This window comes from Globicephala melas, chromosome 16, assembly GCF_963455315.2.
Source record: "Globicephala melas chromosome 16, mGloMel1.2, whole genome shotgun sequence".
Classification (NCBI taxonomy): domain Eukaryota; kingdom Metazoa; phylum Chordata; class Mammalia; order Artiodactyla; family Delphinidae; genus Globicephala; species Globicephala melas.
The window spans coordinates 1,637,091-1,662,247 of record NC_083329.1 but is presented as its reverse complement, the minus strand read 5'-3'; the positions used below and the strand labels follow the sequence as shown (position 1 = coordinate 1,662,247).

General features: G+C 41.1%; 1 protein-coding gene across 1 annotated transcript in view; it reads right to left on the bottom strand.

The window, feature by feature from the left end:
* The window catches only part of TCERG1L (transcription elongation regulator 1 like), a 193,958-nt gene extending 172,231 nt beyond the window's left edge, over positions 1-21,727 (bottom strand). The window contains exons 1-3 of the mRNA XM_060286295.1: positions 21,398-21,727; positions 19,224-19,370; positions 18,295-18,475 (exon numbers count right to left, since the gene is read on the bottom strand). Coding sequence (XP_060142278.1) covers positions 18,295-18,475; positions 19,224-19,370; positions 21,398-21,727 — 658 coding nt within the window. The remainder of the gene's footprint in view (positions 1-18,294; positions 18,476-19,223; positions 19,371-21,397) is intronic.
* Positions 21,728-25,157: the final 3,430 nt, after the last annotated feature.

The window sequence follows — 25,157 nt, the reverse complement described above, 5'->3', positions numbered from 1 at the left end:
TCTTCCTATAGTCTAATGAAATGAACACATGGCCACGATGTTGTTGTCAATGCCTTTCTTATTGTGACACAATTTCTACAATCATGAAATGCACTCCACTTAACCTTGGCAGATGTTAACGTCACTATACAGTTAAACTTTCAATAATACTTTTAGGATTTGTACAGCTAACTTTACAGCTGAGATCTGCCCATAAAATATGTTTGCTTCTTCTTTTCTCTTATTTTTGAAAAACATGGGTAAAATGGGTAACCAACCTCATGATCTATATTAATGCCTCACCGTTTTCTATGTTCTGAAAAAAACTGGATCAGGAGAAGATTCTCCTTGGAGTTTGAGAGATTTTACCCATACAATCCATGGAGTGTCAGGGTGTAGAGGGGACTCAGGCTAAGAGAAAATGTGAGGATAAGGTCCCCACGCACCTGCCCAGGTAGAAGAGGGAGGAGACCTGTGGGCGTGTAGATGGGCTGCTCCATCGTGATTCAAGTTGAAAAGCTGCCAGAAATCAGTTCATCTAATTGTTAAAAAGCTGCTGATATCAAGCAGAGATGTCTCCATTGAATGCGTTTCTTTTTTTCTGATCACGGGAGGGGAGATTTTCATCAATTTAATTCATTTCCGTTTTTGAAACTATAAATGTTTGCCTTTACTTTTTATCATTTGCTTCCTCAGATTTTCCTTGGTTTTCGCTAAGGAAACTTTTCTAATGCCTTGATTTAAGCTGATTTATTCTGTGCCTGTGCTCTCATAGTTCACACATCACTTCTGACTCCACATTTGCCTTGTAGTACTGTTGGCTACATATTATGACTTCTAATATGGGCACATCATGTTTGGTTACTTTATAGAAGGTTTATTTTGTAATATTGATTTCTGTCTCGTTCATTTATTTTGGGGGCAGCCTTTTAACTTCAAGACTGCTGGGCATCTCTTTATAGCTTATTTTAAGGTTTCAGTTTTGTTGCACTGTGGCAGGTATATGAAATCTATAAAATCACTCTTTGCAATTTCTTGAAGTGTCCTTCATGCTATTACTTTTTACTCTTTTTTCTTTAATTTTTATTATGAAAGTTTTCAACAGTAATATAATAGAGAATTATATAATGAATCCCACGTCCCATCACCCACCCTCCACGATTATCAGCTCATGACTGGGCTTGTTTCATCTTCACACCTGCACTCCTAGCACCCACACCTGGATTACTGATAAAACATACAGATTTTACTTCAGCTGTATATGTTTTCTGCAGGCATCTCTAAAATATACAGGTTCTTTTTAAAAGCATGAGCATAGAACTCTAACAACACTTACAAATTAACAAAATTAATAATTTCTTGGGCTTCCCTGGTGGTGCAGTGGTTAAGAATCCACCTGCCAATGCAGGGGACATGGGTTCAAGCCCTGGTCTGGGAAGATCCCACATGCCGCGGAGCAACGAAGCCCGTGTGCCACAACTACTGAGCCTGCACTCTAGAGCCTGCGAGCCACAACTACTGAAGTCCGTGTGCCCTAGAGCCCATGATCCTCAACAAGAGAAGCCACTGCAATGAGAAGCCCACGCACCGCAACAAAGAGTAGCCCCCACTCGCTGCAACTAGAGAAAGCCCGAGTGCAGCAACGAAGACCCAAGGCAGCCAAAAATAAAGATAAATAAATAAAATACGTAAATTTTAAACAATCATTTCTTTAAACTGTTAAACACTTAGTCAACTGCTCGAGTTTCTCCTGTTGTCTCACAATTTTCTGTATGCCTTGTTCAAACAAGGGTCAATAAACGCCACACACTTTACTGGGTATGTCTCTTTAAGTCTCTCTTTTTCTAAAAGTTGGGTGCATTCAGGTGTAATTTATCTACAGTGGAATTCATTCTCTTAGTGTACAGTTCTCTGAATTTCTGCAAAGGCAGTCATGTAACGACCACCACAATCAGATAACTGTCCACAACCCCAAAACCTGCCCTCTGCCCCTCTGTGGTCAGTACCCTCCTCCCACCAATCCCTGGAAACCACTGATCTGTGTTTGGTCTTATAGTTTTCCTTTTCCTATAACGTCATGAAAAGGGAATCATCGGGCTTCCCTGGTGGCGCAGTGGTTGAGAGTCCGCCTGCCGATGCAGGGGACACGGGTTCGTGCCCCGGTCCGGGAAGATCCCACATGCCGCGGAGTGGCTGGGCCCGTGAGCCATGGCCGCTGAGCCTGCGCGTCCGGAGCCTGTGCTCCGCAACGGGAGAGGCCGCAACAGTGAGAGTCCCGCGTATCGCAAAAAAAAAAAAAAAAAAGGAATCATCTATGATACAAACGTTTGACTCTGGGTTCTTCCGCTCGGCACGATCTATTAGGATTCAATCATGTCACCGCGTGTGTTAGAAGTCCATTCGTGGTGGTTTCTGTTGTGGTCCATAGTTTGGATGTGCCTGAGTGTGTCAATCTATGCAATAGTTAATGGCTATTTGGACTGTTCCCAGGTTTTGTTACTCATAAAGCCATTATAAACATCTGTGTACAGGCTTTCGTGTGGAAACATCTCTTTATTACTCTTGGGTAAATACCTAGGAGTGAGATTTCTGGGTATAGAAGAGATAGCCCTTCCAGTACGTGTGTAGGGACTCTTCATTCCGGATTTTATTTGCGTTTCCCTAATGATAGATAACATTGAGCATATTTTCATGTGCCCATTTGACATTACATATCTCTGTTGGTGATGTGTCTGATCACATATTTTGCTGGGTTACTTGTTTTCTTATTATTGTTTTATGAGAGTTCCTTGTATATTATGGATATCAATTCTCTATTAGATTTATGCTTTGCAAATATTTTCTCCCAGTATGTGGCTTTTCTTTTCATTTTATTAAAAGTCATTTCAAAGAGCAACAGTATATAATTTTGATGAAATCCAATTATCAATGCATTTTATTCTATGGTTCATCTTTTGATGTCATATCTAAAAACATTTTGCCTAAATCAAGGTCAGAAAATTTTCTTTTATGTGTCCTTTGAGAAGTTCTAGGACTTTGGTTTTAAAATCAGATTTATAAGCTATTTTGAGGTAATTTTTATATATGATACAAGGTATTTATCAAGGTTTGTTTATTTTAAAGATGAATGTTCAACTGTTCCAAAACCATTTATTGTAAAGGCAAGTTTTTCTCTACTGAATGCTTTGTAAAAAAATCAGTTGACCATGTATGCGTGTGTCTGTTTCTGAAGGGTCTATGATTGTGTTCTACTGATCTCTGTTCCCCCGATTTTGCCAGTTCCACGAAGCCTTCATTCTTGTAGCTTTATCATACGCATTCACATCTGTTCCATAGGAGACCTCCACATTTGCTGTTCATTTTCAACACTGTCGTGGCCATTCTACTTCCTCTGGCTTCCCATATCAGTGATAGAATTAGCTTGTTAATTTCTGTGAAACTGGGATTTTGTTTGGGATTACACAGAATTTATAGATTAATTTGGAGAGCACTGACATCTTAACAGTATTGAGTCTTCCAGCCCATTGATACAAAATATCACTCCATATATTAGTCTTTGATTTCTCCACTCAATGTTTTGTAGTTTTCAGGATTCATATTTTGTTAGATTAATCCACAAATATTTTCTGGGTTTAGTGCTTTAGTGAGACTGCTATTTATTTTAATGTCTAGTTGTTTATTACTGGTCATACAGGGATACTATTGAATTTTCACACTGACCTTGCATCCTGCAGCCTTGCTAAATTCACTTATTGGTACTAGCAGCTTCTGGTAGACTCTTTGAGATGGTCGATATGGCAACAATTTTGTCTGCACATAGAGACAGCTTTATTTCTTCCTTTCCAATCTGTATGCTTTTCATGCTTTTTTTTCCCTTTTCTTTTTGCCTTATTGCATTGGTTAGGTCTTCAAGTATAATTTTGCAAAGAAGTGGTGGAAGCACAAACCCTTGCCTGGTTCTCTATCTTAGAGAGAAAACATCAGGTGTTCACTCTTACATACAACGTTAGATATGGTTCTTTCATAGATGTCCTTTGTCAGTGTAATATTGAAGTATGGCCCCTGAATATCCAGTTTGCTGAAGTTTGGGGGTTGTTATCACAAAAGAATGTTGTATTATTGTCAAATTCTTTTTCCGCATCTATTGACATGATCATGTGATTTTTATCTTTCATTCTATTAATATGCTATATCACATTTATTGATTTGGATATGCTGAACCAACCTTGCATCATAGGGATAAATCCCACTTGATCATGGTGTATGATCCCTTTAATGTGCTGTTGAATTTGGTTTGCTAATAGTTTTTGAAAATTTATTTTTTAATGTAGGCATTTTAGTGCTATAAGTTTCCATCTGAACACTGTTGGAGCTACGCTCTGTGATAATATTTTTAATATTGATTTTCATTTTTATTCAATTCAAAATATTTTGCAATTCTCTTTGCCACTTCCTTTTTGGCCCATGGGTCATTCGGGAGTATTTTTTTAAATTTCCAGATATTTGGCAATTTTTCTGGGTATTTTTCTGTTATTGATTTCTAATTTAGTTACACTGTGGCCAGAGAACAAATTGTGTATATTTTCATTTAAAATTTGTTGACTTTTGTGGCTTAGAATAAGGTCTGTATTGCTGAATGTTCCATATATACAAAAAAAATGTATTATATTATTGTTAGGTATTCTATAAATGTCAATTTAATGAAGTTACTGGATAGTATTGTGTAAACTCTGTAAATCCTTATTGGTAGTCTTCCTTCTTGCTCTATTAATTTCTGGGAGATGAGTGTTGAAATTTCCGAACATGGTTATGGACTTGTCCGTTTCTCTTTTAAGTCTGATTAGCTTTTGTTCGCGTATATGTTGAAGTTCTTTTGCTAGACACACACACATTTACAACTGTTATGCCTTCTTGGTATGTATTTAGTTATGAATTTTAGTTATGGAGTGTCCCTTCCTATTCCTGCAACACTTCTGGTTCTGAATTCTAATTTACCTAATATTAATACAGTACTCCAGTTTTCTTCTGATTTGCATGCTGTATCTTTTCCACGTTTTTACTTTCATCTGCTCTAGGTTTTTATATTAAAAATGAGTTTCTTGTGGACATAATATATATAAGGATGAAAATCTTTCCTTTTAATTATAAAGTTTATACCTTTGTATTTCTTTATTTCTTTACTTTGGCTTAGTTCTATTTTTATTGAAGTATAGTTAATTTACAATGTTGTAGTAGTTTCAAGCGTACAGCAAAGTGATTCAGTTATACAGATATGTATATATTCTCTTTCAGGTTCTTTTCCATTATAGGTTATTACAAGATATTGAGTATAGTTCTCTGGGCTATACAGTAGATCCTTGTTGTTTATTTTATATACAGTAGTGTGTATATGTTAATCCCAAACTCCTAATTTACCTCTCCCCCCATCCCCACTATCCCCTTTGGTAACCATACGTTTGTTTTCTAAGTCTGTGTGTCTATTTCTGTTTTCTAAATAAGTTCATTTGTATCTTTTTTTAGATTCCAAATATTAGTGAAATCATATATTATTTGTCTTTCTCCATCTGACTTACTTAATATGATAATCTCTAGGCCCATCCACATTGCTGTAAATGTCATTATTTCTTTCTTTTTTATGACTAACATTCCATTGTATATATGTACCACATCTTCTTTATCCATTCTTCTGTCCATAGACTTTCAGGTTGCTTCCATGTCTTAGCTATTGTAAATAGTGCTGCTATGAACATTGGGGTGCATGTATCTTTTTGAATTAGAGTTTTTTCCAGACATATGCCCAAGTGTGGGATTGCAAGGTCATAGAGCAACTCTATTTGCAGTTTTTTAAGGACCCTCCACACTGTTCTCCATAGTGGCTGTACCAATTTACATCTCCACCACCAGCGTAGGAGGGTTCCTTTTGCTCCACACCCTCTCCAGAATTTATTATTTGTAGACATTTTAATGATGGCCATTCTGACTGGTGTGAGCTCATACCTCATTGTAGTTTTGATATACATTTCTCTAATCATTAGTGATATTGAGCATCTTTTCATATGCCTGTTGGCCATCTGTATGTCTTCTTTGGAGAAATGTCTATTTAGATCTTTTGCCCATTTTTTTATTGGGTTGTTTGTTTTTTGATATTAAGCTGTATGAGCTGTTTTTATATTTTGAAAATTAATCTGTTGGTAGCATCGTTAGCAAATATTTTCTCCTAGTCTGTAAGTTGTCTTTTGTTTTGTTTATGGTTTCCTTTGCTATGCAAAAGCTTTTAAGCTTAATTAGGTCCCATTTGTTTAATTTTGTTTTTATTTCCATTACTCTAGGAGATGGATCCAAAAATATATTTCTGCAAATTATGTCAAAGAGTGTTATGCCTATGTTTTCCTCTAGGAGTTTTATAGTATCCAGTCTTACATTTATGTCTTTAATCCATTTTGAATTTATTTTTGAAAATGGTGTTAGAGAATGTTCTAATTTCATTCTTTTACATGTAGCTGCCTGGTTTTCCCAGCACCACTTATTGAAGAAACTGTCTTTTCTCCATTGTATATTCTTGCATCCTTTGTCATGGATTAATTGACCATAAGTGTGTGGGTTTATTTCTGGGCTCTCTACCCTGTTCCATTGATCTATGTGTTTGTTTTTGTGCCAGTACCATACTGCTTTGATTACTGTAGCTTTTTATCAATAGTATAATTTAAAGTAAGGGAGTGTGATTCCTCTAGCTCCATTCTTCTTTCTCAAGATTGTTTCGGCTATTCAGGGTCTTTGTGTTTCCATACAAATTTAAAATTTTTTTGTTCTAGTTCTGTGAAAAATGCCACTGGTAATTTGATAGGGATTGTACTGAATCTATACATTTCCTTGGGAAGTATGGTCATTTTAACAATATTGATTCTTCTAATCCAAGAACATGGTATAGCTTTCCATCTGTTTGTGTCATCTTCAATTTCTTTCATCAGCATCTTACAGTTTTTGGAGTACAGGTCTTTTTCCTCCTTAGGTAGGTTTATTTCTAAGTATTTTATTCTTTTTGATGCAAAGGTGAATGGGATTGTTTCCTTAATTTCTCTTTCTGATATTTTATTGTTAGTATATAGAAATACAACAGATTTCTGTATATGAATTTTGTGTCCAACAACTTTACCAAATTTGTTGATGAGCTCTAGTAGTTTTCTGGTAGCATCTTTAGGATTTTCTATGTATCTGCAAACAATGACAGTGTTACTTCTTCTTTTTCCAATTTGAATTCCTTTTATTTCTTTTTCTTCTCTGATTGCTGTGGCTAGGACTTCCAAAACTATGCTGAATAAAAATGGCAAGAGTGGGCATCCTTGTCTTGTTCCTGATCTTACAGGAAATGATTTCAGCTTTCCACAATTGAGTATAATGTTACCTGTGGGTTTGTAATATATAGCCTTTATTATGTTGAGGTATGTTCCCTCTATGCCGACTTTCTGAAGAATTTTTATCATAAATGGATGTTGAACTTTATCAAAAGCTTTTTCTGCATCTACTGAGACAATCGTATGGTTTTTATTCTTTAATTTGTTAATGTGGTGTATCACATTGATTGATTTGCAGATATTGAAAAATCCTTGCATCCCTGGGATAAATCCCACTTGATCATGGTGTATGATCCTTTAACACATTATTGACCAAGGGATTTTTGCAGAAACTAATGCCTGTGGCAATAATACGTCTACAGTGAATAATGTTAATGTATTGCTTGAGTTAGTGGGCTAGTATTTTGTTGAGGATTTTTGCATCTATGTTCATCAGTGATATTGGCCTGTAATATTCTTTTTTTGTGATATCTTTGTCTGGTTTTCTTGTCAGGATGATGGTGGCCTCATAGAATGAGTTCAGAAATATTCCTTCCTTTGCAATTGTTTTTGAATAGTTTCAGAAGGACAGGTGTTAACTCTTCTCTAAATGTTTAGTAGAATTCACCTGTGAAGTTAACTGGTCCTGGACTTCTGTTTTTTGGGAGTTTTTAAATTACTGATTCGATTTTGGTACTGGTAATTGATCTGTTCACATTTTCTATTCCTTCCTCATTCACTCTTGGGAGATTCTACCTTTCTAAGAATTTGTCCATTTCTCCCAGGTTGTCCATTGTATTGGCGTATAGTTGCTCATAGTAGTCTCTTATGATCCTTTGTATTTCTGCAGTGTCAGTCGTAACTTCTCCTTTTTCATTTCTGAGTTTATTGATTTGGGCCCTCTCCCTTTTTTTCTTGATGAGTCTGGCTAAAGGTTTATCAATTTTGTTTATCTTTTCAAAGAACAAGCTTTTAGTTTCACTGATATTTTCTATTGCTTTTTAAGTCTCTGCTTCATTTATTTCAGCTCTGATTTATGATTTATTTAAGGTTTATCATAAATCTTTACGATTTATTTTCTTTTATTAGTTTTGGGTTTTGTTTGTTCTTCTTTCTCTAGTTGCTTTAGGCATAAGGTTAGGTTGTTTATTTGATATTTTTCTTATTTCCTGACATAAGCTTGTATTGTTATAAGCTTCCCTTGTAGAATTGCTTTTGCTGCATCCCATAGGTTTTGGTTCATCATGTTTTCATTTTCATTTGTTTCTAGGTGTTTTTTGATTTCCTCTCTCTTTTTTTCAGTAGCATATTGTTTAGCCTCCACGTGTTTGCATTTTTTTGCAGTTTTTTTCTCTTGTAGTTGATTTCTAGCCTCATAGCATTGTGGTCAGAAAAGATGCTTGATATGATTTCAGTTTTCTTAAATTTACCAAGCCTTGATTTGTGACCCAGTATGTGATCTATCCTGGAGAATGTTCCATGTGAACTTGAAAAGAAGGTTTATTCTGCTGCTTTCAGATGGAATGCTTTATAAATATAAACTAAGTATATCTGGTCTAATGTGTCATTTTAAGGCCTGTGTTTCCTTATTAACTTTCTGTCTGGATGATCTGTCCATTGATGAAAGTGGGGTGTTAAAGTCCCTCCCCCCCATTATTGTGTTACTGTTGATTTCTCCTTTTATGTCTGTTAACATTTACCTTATATATTTAGGTGTTCCTATGTTGGGTGCATGTATATTTAAAATTGTTATATCTTCTTCTTGGATTGATCCTTTGATCATTATGTAGTGTCCTTCTTTGTCTCCTGCTACAGTTTTTATTTTACAATCAATTTTGTCTGAAAAAGTATTGCTGCTCCAGCTTTCTTGTGATTTTCATTTGTGTGGAGAGCCTTTTTCCATCCTCTCACTTTCGGTCTGTATGTGACTACACCTTTTTATTTAAATATACCACATTGTAGTTATTATTTTTTTAATTATTTACTTCTTCTGTGCTTTGATCTTTTGTTCTCTTTTTCTGACTGAATTTGGGTTGAGTATTTGTTATGATTCCAATTTATTGTTTATTGTTATTCTATTGTTTTATTAGTTATAACTCTTTTTAATTCTTAAGTGGTTGCTATATGCTTTATAATATGTATTTTAATTAATTAGAGTTCACCTTCAAATAACATCATACCACTTAATGTATGATGAGAGCTTTGCAGTTATAGCCTTCCAATTCCTTACTCCCATCTTTTGTGATTGTTGACATCGTTTTGATTTCACACATGCTATATGCACATACTACATCACTCACCATTACTTATCCTTATACAGTTAGTTATCTTTCAGAGCAATTAAAAACAAGGCAAAATATATATTTTACCTTAATGTACTCTTTATTTCTTTGTACAGATGCAAGTTTCTCTCTGCTGTTATATTAGTTCTGTTTGATAAACTTCTTCATAATTTCTTGAACTGCAGGTCTACCGACAATTAATTCTTTTCAGTTTTAGTTTGGGAAAAATCTTAGTTTCACCTTAGTTTTCACCTTAGTTTTTGATAATTGTTTTTGCTTTGTATAAAGTTCTTGACTGAGAGATTTTTAGTTCAGTCTTTTAAAGATGTCACTTTGTTGCTTTGGGGTTTGTATAGACTCTTACAATACAACTCCTGCAATTTTAAATTTTTGTTACTATCTGTGTAACGTGTCTTTTGTTCCTTGTTTGTCTTCAAGATTTTCTCTTAACCTTGGAAACAGAAGTTTGAATATGTTTTGCCTCATTTTCAGTCTTGGGGTTTTCTAAGTTTCTTAGATCCATGTTTTGACAACTTTTATTAATTGTTTATTACCTTTGGTCACTGTGACTTCAAATGTTTTTTTCCCCCCTCATTTTCTCTCCTCCTGAAACTTCAATTATATGTATGTTAAACCATTTGATATTATCTCATAGCTCTGGGAAAGTATGCTCCATTTTTTCACTGTTTTCTCTTTGTGTTACAATTTTAGTAGTTTCTGTTGACCTATCTTTAAGTTCATTCATACTTTCCTTGGCTGTATCACATCTACTCATGAGTCCACCAAAGTAATTCTTCATTTCTGATACCATGTTTTATTTTTTCTAGTATTTCAGTTTGGCTTTCTTATCTTTTCCATATCTCTGATAAAATTCTCTATCTTTTCATGCATGTGGCCCGCCTTTTCCATTAGACTCATTAATATATTAATCATCGTTATTTCAAAGTCCCTGTCTGAGAGTTCCAAAATATGTCATCTTAGGATTTGGTTCTGTTGCTTACTTCATCTCTTGACAATGGTTTATCATTTTTTCCTTTGTTTGTGTGTCTTGTAACTTTTTTATTCAATGCCAGACACCATGATTAGAACGATAGAGAATGAGGTACTTAGCATTTACTCCTGGAAATGGGCACACCCCTTCTTCTGTCAAGCTGAATGAGATGTGTCAATGTATTCAGGTGTTGACCTGGATTTGAATTTTGTTGCCACAGTTTCCTACTATGCCCCAGAGGCTTCAAAATCCTTTAACGATGCCTTTTTCTTAGAGTAAGTTCTAGGGTGTCTGATAGTCTCAATACTTGTGTCCCCCTAACTTTCAGCCATCCCCAAATTCCTGCATCACAGAAGAGGGTCACTCTCCATACCCGGTCCCTGCACCAGTGGTAGGTGGCTGTTGCTTTTACTCATGTTTATAAGGCTGGCTGTGGGGCAGGATGTCTTGTCCCGTGTCAGTCTTAAACAACCTTGTTTTCTGGGCTTCCAGCATGAGAGTTTCCTAGCGTTTCAGCTTCTTTTAACTATATGAGGGATTTTGAAATAATTTGTATCCTCGGATTTCTCAATTCTCCTCTTCCCAATTTTATCAACATAATTTGAGGTTACGTATTCAGATTATAATTATTCTTTTCAGCTTCAGTTTGGGGGAAAAAAGTTGCTTAGAAATTTTCAGTCATTCCTGTAACCAAATTAATGAACATTTACATATATTCTATGTTATTGACAAAAATTGTTGACGATTATAGATAGTTTGAAACCTGACTTCCCCATTCTTAGCTCTTGCTTTCGATTAATTTCTCAGTGGAGGAAACTGAAGAGAAAAAAAAATTTATGATATAAGTTTTTCCCAAATTTTTCATAGTCTATAAAAGAATTCTAAAGTGATAGTATTGTCATAATTTGAAAATTAAGGGAAACATAAAGCTTAAATCTGTTTCTTTAAAAATCTTACTGGTAATTGCTTGAGAAAATAGGATCAGTATGAACATATTCCAAATCATCATATAAGACAAAAATAAACAAAATCAAACAAAACATACATGGCACAGCAAAAGAATTAAAAACAGACTAAAATAAAGAAATAGCAAAACACTATAAAAAACAGGATGTAGGGCTTCCCTGGTGGCGCAGTGGTTGAGAGTCTGCCTGCCGATGCAGAGGACACAGGTTTGTGCCCCGGTCCAGGAGGATCCCACATGCCGTGGAGTGGCTGGGCCCGTGAGCCATGGCCGCTGAGCCTGCGCGTCCGGAGCCTGTGCTCCGCAATGGGAGAGGCCACAACAGTGAGAGGCCCATGTACCACAAAAAAATACAAAAACAAAAACAAACAAAAAAAACAAACCAAAAAAAAACAGGATATAATAATATGACAGAAGAAACATAAAAATAGGAATTCAAATATAGGTACACCAAACTCCATTTTTAAAGGCAAAAGAAGAGACTGTGCCTTTAAATGACTGACCTAAGCTTAAAACAAAAGACAAGGTAAACACTGATAAGCAAGATAAAACAGAAATGTAGAGTGACAGCAACATTAACTTGAGACAAAGCAGAACTTGAGGTGAGAACATTAGACGTGAAGAAAGTATATCCATCGGTTGTTTGAGGTCTTTTCCTTGCTTATGCGTATGGAGGCCTTTCTTGTTGGGCATATATTACTTTGATCACAAACGTTTTTCCTCCTAATTCTCTAAAGTTTTCCACATCAGGTGATCACATCTAGTGCTGTACATTGATCTGAAGCTGTGCCCACTTCGGTGTTCCTGGAAGGAGCGGCTCTCCCATTCGTAAACTCCACCAGGATACAGTGAGCAAGGTATATGTCATGGCCACATTTAATATGTCTGTCACATTGTGTTTGTTTTTCGAGGAGATCACATCAACATCGATGTGTTGTTTGCTCTCTATCTCACTGTCACCTTCTCATGATTACCATCCGTTTGTTCACTGCCACAGCTACACATGCTTGAGAATCCGTCTATGTTGTCTGCCATCATCCAGTTCAAACCGTCTTGCCACGTGATTTCATGCCTCCGCCAGCTCGCTTTCGAGTTTTCTTTTACTGCTTTTCTATAAAGCTCTTTTGTTCATATTAAGGTAAACTGAAAGGTGATTTATGCAAAATGCTTACAAGCTCCTGTACAAAAGCCGTTTCCCAGATTTTTCTTTCTTCTGCATCTTTTGAGTAAACAAATCTTTCATGAAGCAGAACAGTTTCTGTTGTCCCACCTCATCTTCCACTTTCCCTCCCTCTCTCTCTAGTCATCTTTGAATGGCACAGCCAGTATTTTTTTTCCAACAACATATTGGTAGAATCAGGCTCTTTGATCTTCAGCCAAAAGGCAATGTGATATAGACAACTTTTAGACACATCTCCAGTTTCCAGCAAACTATAATGCCATGTGTCCTTACCGGACAGAAGCTGAGTAAATTATTCTCCTGCCTGATACTCTGAATCTAAGCACCTGTATTTCTGAATAGCTTGAAGGACTCTGAAGTTCTTATTTTTAGAAGTGAAGCACAGGGATGCTTTGGAAAGCACGATTTCCACGCTGGCCCTACTCCCACCTCTACTTGTGATAAACCTCATATCCTTAGAAGCAATGCAAGCCCATTTCTCCCTGGGATGAAGAGGGACTTAGCACTGCATGGGAGAAGGGAGATGTTGAGATTGGAGACAAAGTGATGGGGTCTCATTCTAAGTGCAGAGACTCCTGAAGAGGAGGGGGTGCCTGTGTCCTCATGCGTCCTCGCCTTTCCTGCATCAGCCTCTGAGGACTGGGAATGAATGAGTCCCAGCTTATTTCTCAGTTCAACCCATTCACACTGTAATTAGGGATAATTCCTTAAAAAGCCACTAAGTTATTCACTGGAGACTTTAGTTTCCAGTACAGTTGTAACTTTGCATATTTTTGGACGCTTGCATTTATTTTTCGGTGAGAAGACTCGGCCCTTTCTTTGTCTGCTCTGCTTCCTGAGGACAAATTTACACTTTCCTAAAGAAACCATGGCTCCCAAGCTGAAAAATGATGGAACATCCCAGGATACTCTGGACAGCGCCCAGGACTGACTACACAGGTCCCGTGGGATGATGGGATTCATCTTGCATGAAGTGGCCCTGAGCTGGGCCATCACTGCCGCATCCCACCACCACTGCCGCACCCCACCACCACTGCCGCACCCCACCACCACTGCCGCACCCCACCACCACTGCCGCATCCCACCCCCACGGCCGCATCCCACCACCACGGCCGCATCCCACCACCACTGCCGCACCCCACCCCCACGGCCGCATCCCACCACCACGGCCCCATCCCACCACCACGGCCCCATCCCACCACCACTGCCCCATCCCACCACCACTGCCACACCCCACCACCACTGCCGCACCCCACCACCACGGCCGCACCCCACCCCCGCTCTCCTCCTTGGTTTAGGCTGCTTGACTGCTTGTCATCACCTGATGAAACATCTGTCATGAGTTTGTGACTTTACATGTCCTACTCCTCCATTCCCTCCCCTGCCCTGGTCAGGTTCTGCTGATCTTTGTGGTGTGTTTCAGGTACATCATCCCTGGAGACCTTCCCTGATGACCCTCCTGAGACCCTCCTTGGACGCCTGCAGAGAGCCCCTAGGAAGGCAGTGCTGGGTAGTAATCTAAGAGTGCACTTGCCCAGGAGAACATGTGCTGCGAGGGCGCCTAGCAGAGCCCATGTCTGCACCGCCTGCAGGAGCTCCTCTGATGAATGCAGGGGGGAACACGACTGACCTTCACGCTTCTAAGTGGCCAACAGGCTTTCTTCAGGTCTGAGTATAACAGCAAATCATTACCTCTATCGTTAACATAAGTGAGTCTAGTATATATCAAAAATAAAGTCCTTCAAAACATTTATTAAATTTTAGATGACTTACCCAAATTCGTTCAGGTTGTGCTAATATTCTATGAGACGTTGCTGCAGTGCAGCTACTTCTTAACCAACCATAGATCAGGAGGGGAGCAATATTAACATGAGCCTCAGAGGTCACCCACCTGACATCTCTGCCCATCACACCTTCTAACTCAGTTCAACAGACCACATGCTTACTGAAACAAAACCACTTTCTAGTGTCACATCATTGGAGCTCATGCTATGTAATGCCATTGTCAAGAATGATTATTACACAAATGTACTATCTATCCAAGAAAGGAAAATGTAATGAGCCTGTTTAAAATGAGGCGAGTCTGTCAGAATGGACGTCATCAAAAAATCTACAAACAATAAATGCTGGAGAGAGTGTGGAGAAAAGGGAACCCTCTTGCACTGTCGGTGGGAATGTAAATTGATACAGCCACTATGGAGAACAGTACTGAGGTTCCTCAAAAAACTAAAAATAGAACTACCATATGACCCAGCAATCCCACTACTGGGCATATACCCTGAGAAAACCATAATTCAAAAAGAGTCCTGTACCAAAATGTTCATTGCAGCTCTATTTACAATAGCCAGGACATGGAAGCAACCTAAGTGTCCATCGACAGATGAAGGGATAAAGAAGATGTGGCACATGTATACAATGGAATATTACTCAGCCATAAAAAGAAACGAAATTGAGTTATTTGTAGTGAGGTGGATGGACCTACAGTCTGTCATACAGAGTGAAGTAAGTCAGAGAGAGAAAAACAAATACCATATGCTAACACATATATATGGAATCTAAAAAAAAATAAAAATGGTTCTGATGAACCTAGGGGCAGGACAGGAATAAAGATGCAGACGTAGAGAATGGACTTGAGGACAAGGGAAGGGGGAAGTGTAAGCTGGGACGAAGTGAGAGAGAAGCATTGACATATATACACTACCAAATGTAAAATGGATAGCTAGTGGGAAGCAGCCGCATAGCACAGGGGGATCAGCTCGGTGCTTTGCGACCACCTAGAGGGGTGGGATAGGGAGGGTGGGAGGGAGGGAGACACAACAGGGAAGAGATATGGGAGCATATGTATATGTATAACTGATTCACTTTGTTATACAACAGCAATTAACACGACATTGTAAAGCACTTATACTCCAATAAAGATGTTAAAAAAATCTAAAAAAAATATTAAATTAAATTAAAAAATAAAATGAGGTGAGTCTGACTCACTCTCCTGGTTCTCCTGGAGTTCTAATAGTGCTTCATTGATTAACTGAAAGGGGATCAATAAAATATATCTAAGATTCTAAGGCCATTTGCTTCTGAATATAACAATTTACAAATGGATCAACTTAAAATATCAATCATATAATATATTCATACATTATATATTAATATAGTGTGTATAAATATTTATATTTATAAATGCATAACTTTATATAATGTAAACCAATATAATATTTCAATTTATCAATATATAGCAAGATATGACTTAATAGCAATTATAACAATAACTTTTAACAACATATCTGAAAATTTACATGTAAAATGTTTTAATGAGGCTACATTTCTCATTAATTACATTAAAATGGAAACAATGTACCTTAACTTTTAACTGACTGGGAGCTACCCTACCTTCCACCTTTACTTGCTCCCCCTTCCAGGTTCTCGGTTAAATAGTTAGTAACATATAAACAACAAACATGTAAACAACACCCCTAAATGTGTTCTTTGGACTAACAGTCACTTAACACATGTTTCTAGAATAGTAATTTCTAAGAATCTGAAATGTATCAAAAAATCAAAATTTTCATGAAGCAGTTCAGAAACGCCATCTCAGAACAAATGCATATACGACTGTTAGTAAAATACCTCTGGGCACAGATACATTATTCTCCAAAAGATAAGTAAAGCATGTTGTATTCTTACGGTTCATGAATCCAAAAAAAAAAAAAAATCCAAGGAAGAATAAAAGCAGAAATTTGATAAATGTTAGATGGGGTGGACAGTTATTCTATGATCGACCATGTTAGTAAGAAATATTGTTTTATTTTGTCCTTTAAAAAGGCTTAGTCAAAAAGTCAAAAGGTGGGGCTTCCCTGGTGGCGCAGTGGTTGAGAGTCCGCCTGCCGATGCAAGGGACACGGGTTCGTGCCCCAGTCCGGGAAGATCCCACATGCCGCGGAGCGGCTGGGCCCGTGAGCCATGGCCACTGAGCCTGCGCGTCCGGAGTCTGTGCTCCGCAACGGGAGAGGCCACAACAGTGAGAGGCCCGCGTACCGCAAAAAAAAAAAAAAAAAAAGTCAAAAGGTAAAATTAACATGAATATGCTTTAAGTATGAAATCGGTGTCACACAATGGCAAGTCAAAATGTCCATATGATATAAAAGCTATGATAATTTGCCATAAGCTTCTTCGACAAAATTGGTAGTTAGCGTGTTCACAGTATGAGTTTTCTAAGAGGACAGAGGTATAATGCAAATGTCTACATGCTATTCAAGAGTGAGCGGACAGGAGGAAAGGTCACTCAAAGCTTTTGTTGGAACAGTTAAACTAATTTCACTGTTTTTTAAACTAAATGTGCTGATTATTTTGGTGGCAGCATTGCCAGTGCATTAGGAAAGTAAAATATTATCCTTTCATATACCGAAAAAGACGTCCAAAGCCCTGGAATACCATATATTACATGCTATCTGATCATCCTTTGTCATCGTTCAATTAAAAAGGATATGTGATCATCTTCGTGTAAAATGTTTATAAGTGTATGTATGTATGACGCTTATTCAGATTTTAACAACTCAGTAACAGATGATTACAAGGGCAGAAGGCAAGTTTCAGTCAAGAATCATTAAGGCCTATGAAAAAACACAAAGAGTTGAGTGTTCTTCCTGACTTATTACTAAACAGGACACAGCAAATTATAATACATAAGGTAGAAAGAGAGAGAAGAAAGTAAATACGTCTCCTAAACCAGCACTGAACTATCCACAGATACACGTCCTTATTACTAAATTTTAGCGCTACATATTGGGACAGTCTTGGTAGGTAGGAAATTACAAGGAAGATAATATAGTTCTGAAGTCATAAAACATTCCGTAATGGAAGGTGTTGCGAGATAATTTGCGCATGAGCAACATCTGCTTCTCTAATATCATATGTTAAGGCGATTTTAAAAATCAATTAAAAAATTCATAAGATGATTTTATTCTCTTGTTACTATATAGGTTTATTATACCATCTTTCAACCACGGGTTATTTCATGGGAGTCTGTTCCAGGACAGCTGTTCCTTTAGGTCACTAGACTCCAGAGAGAACAAAACCCATCTTCCCAACAGCACACATTCACAGACCATCGCCAACATCACCCCATATTCGTGAAGGCAAAACGTATAAAAATCTTACATGTGCCCGTGTCCTGCGGACCAGGGAGCTATGCACCTCACCCCACATAAGGAACATTTTTTAAATGAGTTGCCTGATCAATTAGGGCTCCTACTAAGAGCTATCAGCAGAAGATTTGGTCCAATTCTAAAAACAGAGCACCAAAAACATGATTCTGTACGAATCCCCTCAGCCATCTCTTCGCCTTAAAGCAGATTCCATCCTCCAAAAACACAGCGAATAATCTACCCCAAACTCAATGTCATTATGAAAAGGAATCACGCCCGTGAAAAAAGAAATTATATTTTACTGAAAGAACCGTTTCATTAAAGTGACCAACATAGTTTTCCTACCCAAAGCTAATTTGTAGCTACAGCAGAAGCAAACAAACAAAAACCAACACACATTTTTACAGCTATTTGGGCACCAACCTGGGATAGGCTGAGGTGTTAACACCACTGTGGGAAGAGGCCTAGAGGCAGGAGCAGGCCTGGACAGAGACACGGCTACTTGATTTGCCAACAGTTGAGGCTTCTCAGGCCCATGGAACAATCTTGATTCCTCAGGATAGATCCATGTTGAGTCCAGAGCAAAGGAATTATTAAAAAAGATCTGTCCAAAGAGAGAGCAAGCATAACACTTAAGGCCACGCACAGAACAAACGCTGAAGACTGTAGAATACTTGTCTTACGTTGAACATTGGAGATGCTATGCATGGAGATTCTATAAGGCCGCTATCTTAAAACCTGAGGATCCACAGGGCTCTGACACCAATCACCTTCTAGTTAAGTCTCCTGGGCTGGTCTTCAGCTATTGACTTGGTTAGTTCATCCCAGCCGCCAGTTAACAGATATAGAATCACCCCAGGGAGATAAGCAGTGTGTTGTAGAACAAGTCACTGTACTGCTTTCTATTGGTTTTCAGGTAAACAAAGTGTAGCCAGTATATTTGAATTCAAAAGCCAAGAAAAGCCATCCGAAAGATGAACACTCAAAGCAATAATACCAAGGAAAACTTACTTTTAAAATGTACACTTGAGTTATATAAGGTTGAAGCCTAGATTCTGAACAATAGTTATGGATTTAAAAACTGAAAAATTCAAAAAGTAGTATTTCTGATTCAGAAGTAGGAATTTTATATTATCCTATGGAAACCAAATATTTTAAGCTAGAACAAAATCCCCCACCACCACCATCTACTGGTGCTTTTGAACAGACCGATCTTATTCTGAAAAGACTTTTCTCCAGACCGAGATGTTGCAGTTAGAAACTAAAAATACACAGTGATTTCTGTTACGGCAATACCCGACAACTTAAAAATTAACAGCCCATTTATCCAATCAGGCTAGCTGCATTCTTACCTTACAATTAGGTATCCTTTTGTCTATCCAACTTTTCCCAATGGGAAGTGGAAGAGAAGATGGGCAGACATGTGGGAAAATGGGCACCAATTCCACAGTGGAAGAGGGGGACAGTCCAATCGATGGAGAATGACCACCAAACAGCCACTGAAACCCAAGAAAAGAGAAGGGTGTGCTCATTAGCCTACATCCATCAACTCTCCTTTGTACCAAAAGATGCTGGGATAGCTGCTTTAAAAGGGAATTTTAAAATGCATGTATTTGATTCTGAGAAAAGTCTCCTTTTTCCCAGTCCAAAAAACCCCCACAAACATTCAAAATTCTAAAAATTTGTAAAAATTTTCATATCTGAATCATCACAATGCATTTACAACACTGCTTTCTGTAATATTAAGAAAGAACTTCTAAGCACAAAACCATGAGAACATGGGAAGAAATGGATTTCTGCCCTGAGAATATGAGAAACCACAAGGGAAAGGTGAGATGCTGGGTGTTCCTTTTATAATTCTTGAATTCTTTTTATAAGCAAGCAGAGAGCTATATTTTACGATATTCTTTTCCATATATCATTTTATATTAATTATATTTATCATTTTTAAAACAGGCACAAGTAATATTTTTAAAATAAGAGGCTAGGATTCAAAGTTTCCCAAGGTTCGCAAATGCAAATAGATTCCAAGGCAAAGAAAACATAAATGAGCTTATCACGTAACTGAAGACCCCAATGCACAGAATAAAATAGCAAACGCTGAAAGGGGGCAGACAACTTAGGAGACAGTCTCTCTAATTAAGTTAACTGAATCCTTATCAGTGGAGAATAAGATCATTGTTCAATGGTACGGAATACTTCAATACGCATTTGTTCTAAAATCATAAAAGCATTTTTGAATTTCCTGTTATGTGAAAATGTTCTTCTGGTTTAAATAGTTATTTAACAGAAAATATGGTAGCACAAAATATTTTAAAGATTAATACTAAGTTTTGGGGAGATTTTTCGTTTTAAATTTACACAAGAAAAAAAAAAGCATTTTCTATACGGAAAAAAAATAAAAGGTAGTTCCTTGACACCATATACCTCTAGTGGTAGCACTCGCATATGACAACCCCTTCAAAATATCAAAAAAGCTACCAACGCTTATTCAAAAAAAACCCCAACGTGAACTGCATCACACATCAAAATACCATATCCAGTACCACATATGTGATGTATCATTACATGTAAAGACCAGTTTAGGAGAGTTAACATCTTTTAGAAAAGCTCACGATATAATATTGGAATTAAATTAATTATGTGGTGTATTCTAACATCCACTCATTTGAATATGCTAATTAGGACAGTCATTGGAATAAAATACATGTTATTCCCTGATTTAAATGCATCTGCCTAGTTAGATAGCAAACAATGGATCTTGCCAAAACCAGCTTCCCTTGCTCTGTTACACCATTAATCAAAGGCACAGTCACTTTTCCTTTTTAATTCCCGGTTTTAAACGCCGAACTCCTCTAAAGTGCAGTATGACACTAGGTGATTTGGTCGACTCAGGCAGACCTAGGGGGGGAGTGGAAATCAGCGGTTAGCGTTTCTCAGCACTGAAGGCAGGATCTCCCTGCAGGCTTCCATTGGTTTGAATTTTCTTAAGCATTGTCCTGAGTCTATTTTCAAATGAAAAAAACAGAAACAAAAACAAAACTAGATCAGAATCAGAAACAGCTCTTGATTCCCAGCTTGCTTTCCAAGCCTGTCAGAGACTGTAAAAGTATTAACTTCTATTCGGTAAGTCGGCCACAGTTGGCAGCTGCAACGCCGGGCTCCGGAGGCGATACTTAAGCACCGCGCTCTGGACAACGACCCCGGCCCGGGCGAAAGTTGTGGCCAAGGCGGTCCCGACTCTGGGCTTGGGGTGCGGGTCTCCAAACTGCTCGTCTGAGAAACCGGGAAGACATACTGCAAAAACTGCCGAGAGGCAGAACGAGACGTCGAAGCATGAACTTTGTTGCCGATGCATGGCTGCCAGGCTGCGCCGTGATGGGCTGGGGAGCCGAGGACCACCGCGGGAGGAAAGAGCGCAAGCCACAGGGCCGGAGCCGCCGGAGCGGGGCGAGGGCCGCGCCCAGGGGCCAGGGGGGAAGCCGGCGACCCCGAACCCGGGGCCGGGGGCCGGGGGACACATTACCTGCCCGTTGAGCAAGGGGTAGTGGTGCACAGCTGCGGCGGCGGCGTGGTCTGGCGCAGAGGGCAGCGGCAGCAACGGCAGCCAGCCGGGCAGCCCCGGGAGCAGCGGGGCGGCAGAGGGCTGGGCCGAGGCAAGCAGCCCTGGCGGGGGCGCGACCCCGGCTCCCAGCCGGAGCAGCCCGGCCGAGCCGGGGACCATCCAAACCCAGGGCGGCGGCGGCGGCGGCGGCGGGTCTGCGTTCATCGGCCAGAGGAGAGGCTGCCGCCGCCGAGGCTGCTGCGGCTGCTGCAGCTGCCGCCGCCGCCGCTGGAGCCCGGCGCCCACCAGCATCCTACATCCCCGCGCGGGCGGCGGCTGCGGGCGCGGCGGGGGCGGCGGGCGCCAGAGGCACGGGCCGGCGGCGGCGCGGGCTCCGGTGCGAACTCACTTGGTTCCGCTGCGCGGCCGCACGCTCCGCCCCTGCCCCGCGCCGGGAGCCCCTCCTCCTCCTCCTCTGCTAGCGCTGCCGCCCGCGCCGCCGCCGCCCCCCAGGCCCGGCCCCGGCTCGCAGCGTCCCCTGGTTCCGGGCTACGGCCAGCACTCACCCCGGGACCCCCGCGGCGGCGGCGGCGGGGGTGGGGGCGGGGAGCAGGCGGAGGCGCGGGGCTCCCGCGGATTGCGCCCGGAGCTCAGGTTCGGCCGCTGGAGGTCGCCGGCTGTCGCGGACGGAGCGCACGCCGGGGAAGGCGCACCCGGCCAGGCCGGGAGACGGGGTCCACCAGCAGCAGCGAGGCCAAAGTGGCGGCGCCTGAGCCAGGCACGTCCAGCCGCCGGGCGGTGCTGGGGCCGCCGACGGGGACCGCGCGCGGGCCGCTCTCTGCCTGGCGTAACCTGGGTCGAGGGCGGAGGGTGCCCAGGGGATGCTGCCTGCAGCCCCCGACGCCCAGCGGGCACCGATTGCCACTGGGGACAGGTAGATTTCTCTCCCTGGAAAATCTGCCAAACACTTTCCTGAGACCCCAGCGGGTCCTCTGCCCCGGGGGCCCCTACCCCACGCCCTACTAGTTCAGGCGCCACACACTCCAGGCGGGTCGCCTCTGGGCCTCTGCACGGGACAAACGGTTCTCGCTGGGATTGCCCACTGTGAACTGGTCCTGGATTCTACCGGGCCCAGAATTGTACTCCTCCTTTACCCACCGCACGCGGCCTCTTCAGTGCAACCTGGGCTGCCTGAGGCCAAGGACCACCCCTCCTGCGAGAACCCTCGCTCGGTCCGCACAGCAGAGGCTGGTTCCGCGCGGGTCACACGCAGTCGCCGCCAGGCGGCGCGCGCCCCGGCTGACCTCCCTCCTGCCGCAGACCCCGGTCCCGCGCGGTATCTCCTTGTGATGCCGGGGCTCTGAGACCCCGCCCAGCTGTGGGCTGTTCGTCGCCGAGCTGGTTGGAGACTTCCACGTGCTAATAAACTGCTTAGGTCGCTACGCCGGAGAAACCCCACCAGTCAACAGCGCAAGCACGGTGTTTCTTAGGAGCATTTGGTGAAGGGCCTTCCTGCCGCCTAAAGCAGAAGGAAGGTATTATGAGGCATGCTTTTAAGAGCTTGTATGAAAAGCCCACCCTGACCTGAGCAGGAGAGCATGCACCCACCCAGGTACACCACAGACACACCTGGGACTCTCCAAACACGGGCTCTCCTCACCTCTGGACTGATCCGTCGACCTCTCTCCTGAGATAAACTAAAGCACCAGAGTGCTTTCAGTTTGCTTCTAGGGTTGTTTCCTCATTCTTCTAATTTGCTTATTTCCTCCTGGCCTGGCATGATTTCTTTTAGATCCTGGCATATGCTAATTTACATAGCTGGCATCTCCGTGTTTTCCTCCAGGCAAACCATTTTTCAATTAGCAAGTTTATCTCTCTCTTTGATGCAAAAGTCCTGGCAAGATTTTGTTTTTTCTCACCTACAGTCAGAAAGCTCTGCAGATTAGAAGACTGTTACTATTCAGCTTAAGCCCTTAATTCATGCGCATATATTTGTATGTGCACACACTCGTGAAATGTGTCTTGATCTTGGTGGCCACAGCCAGACTAAGGAATTGGGGCAGGTGGCTTTGGGCAGGCTAAGGTGAACCCTTAAAGGGTCCTGTGTGCATGGGAGTTATTCATCCCTCCTCCATTGTTTGGAGGCTGGCAGTGCCTTGCTTGCATGCTGCCCTCAGCGAAAGCAAGTGCAGTGTGCACAGAACCCACACTCCCAGGAAACAGGATTTAGCCATGAGCTGGGGGTGCTTCAGCAGGTGCTCTGCGGGAGTCTCACCCGTCCCCACACAGCCCAGTCCTTGAAGTGGTTCTGTTAAAGTATGCTTCTGTGAACCGGTTGTATTTATTCCCTCCCTGGGCTTTCCAGTGCCCTGAGCACAGGATGCCTTGGGCAGCTGGTCGCTCCGAACAAGAGCTGGGAAATTACAAGTATGTTCATTCAAAGAACCTCAAAGTAGCCCAAACTCCTTTGCTGCTTCCTGCCATGGGCTTGACTGTATTCATTTATTACAGCGTTTTGAACCCCTTTCCCTACCATGCTGTGCTCTGAATTCTGGGAACACAGCAGAGGACAACAGAGGTGCAGAGCGATTTTCACTAATTAGTTAATGGATATGACAGGGGAACCAGGAGATGGACTTATCCCCTATTTCTGGCTCTTGTTTTAATCACATTCATCTCAAGGTTTTCCTCACACACCCCACTCAACCCAGGAACAACCAGACACCCCCGTGGATAGGAGAAGCCCCCTTTCCTATGGGTACTGTCTTTCCAATGGGTATTTAAGAAGACTCTTTTAAAGCAGGAAGACTTGTTCTCCATGAGGACCAGAAATCAGGGGATCTCCCATCTCTGCACAGAGGCTCCATGCCAGGTAGACCTGTGCCACTGGTGGACAGGTGCGCTTACCTATCAGTGCCCCCAGGGCGTTAGCACCCCATAAACTCAGGCCCTTTATCTCCCTGTAACAATCAGTGACAAATTCTCCTTGGAATGGGTTTTATACACAATCTAGTCTCAAGTTCTCCTAACCAATAAAAACAACCTTAAGTCCGTCTGTATCATTCAGGCAAAACCAGCAGAAATTTCCAGCTAATCTGTGACAGACTGAAGAAAGACGAGATCCGCAGCACGAGAAAAGTGCGAATTATCCTCATATGCTAATGAGTTCTGAATTGTTTATCACCTTTTTGGAAAAAAGAATGTTGGGTGTTAGGGAGAGATGGATGAAGTAAGATTTTGCAGCTTGTAGAAGGATTTTTTTCAAGTTTTTTTTTTTTTTACTCTTTTTCTAAGTAAAATATAAGAGAAACTCCCACCTCAAAAGAAAGAGAGAGAGAAGCATGAAGATGCCTTCTCCAGGCCTGCCGAGTTAAGATAATTCCCAGAGCAATGGGGCAGGCGGGAGTGGGGACATGTGGGGTGGAGAACTGAGATGTTGCCTCAGCAGCGGCCCTGTCCTGCCCACCAGCTCACACTGCCAGGACATCTTTCCAAAACCAACGCTGATCCGACTGGGTCCCTCCCTGCTGAAGACTCGCCAACTGTGCTATGATGAGGCCCTGGATGAAAGCCACGAAAGCGAACCACCGCCTCGGGAGACTGGCATCTTCAGGAGGAGGAATTGGTGATTTGATACCTGACTCGGTGTGGGCTGACACGGAGCGGGCGTAAGAGTGATTTTTCCAAAGTTCTGCCAAACTCGGGAGTCTGCAGCTGAGCATCCCTTCCCAGATATGAGGGG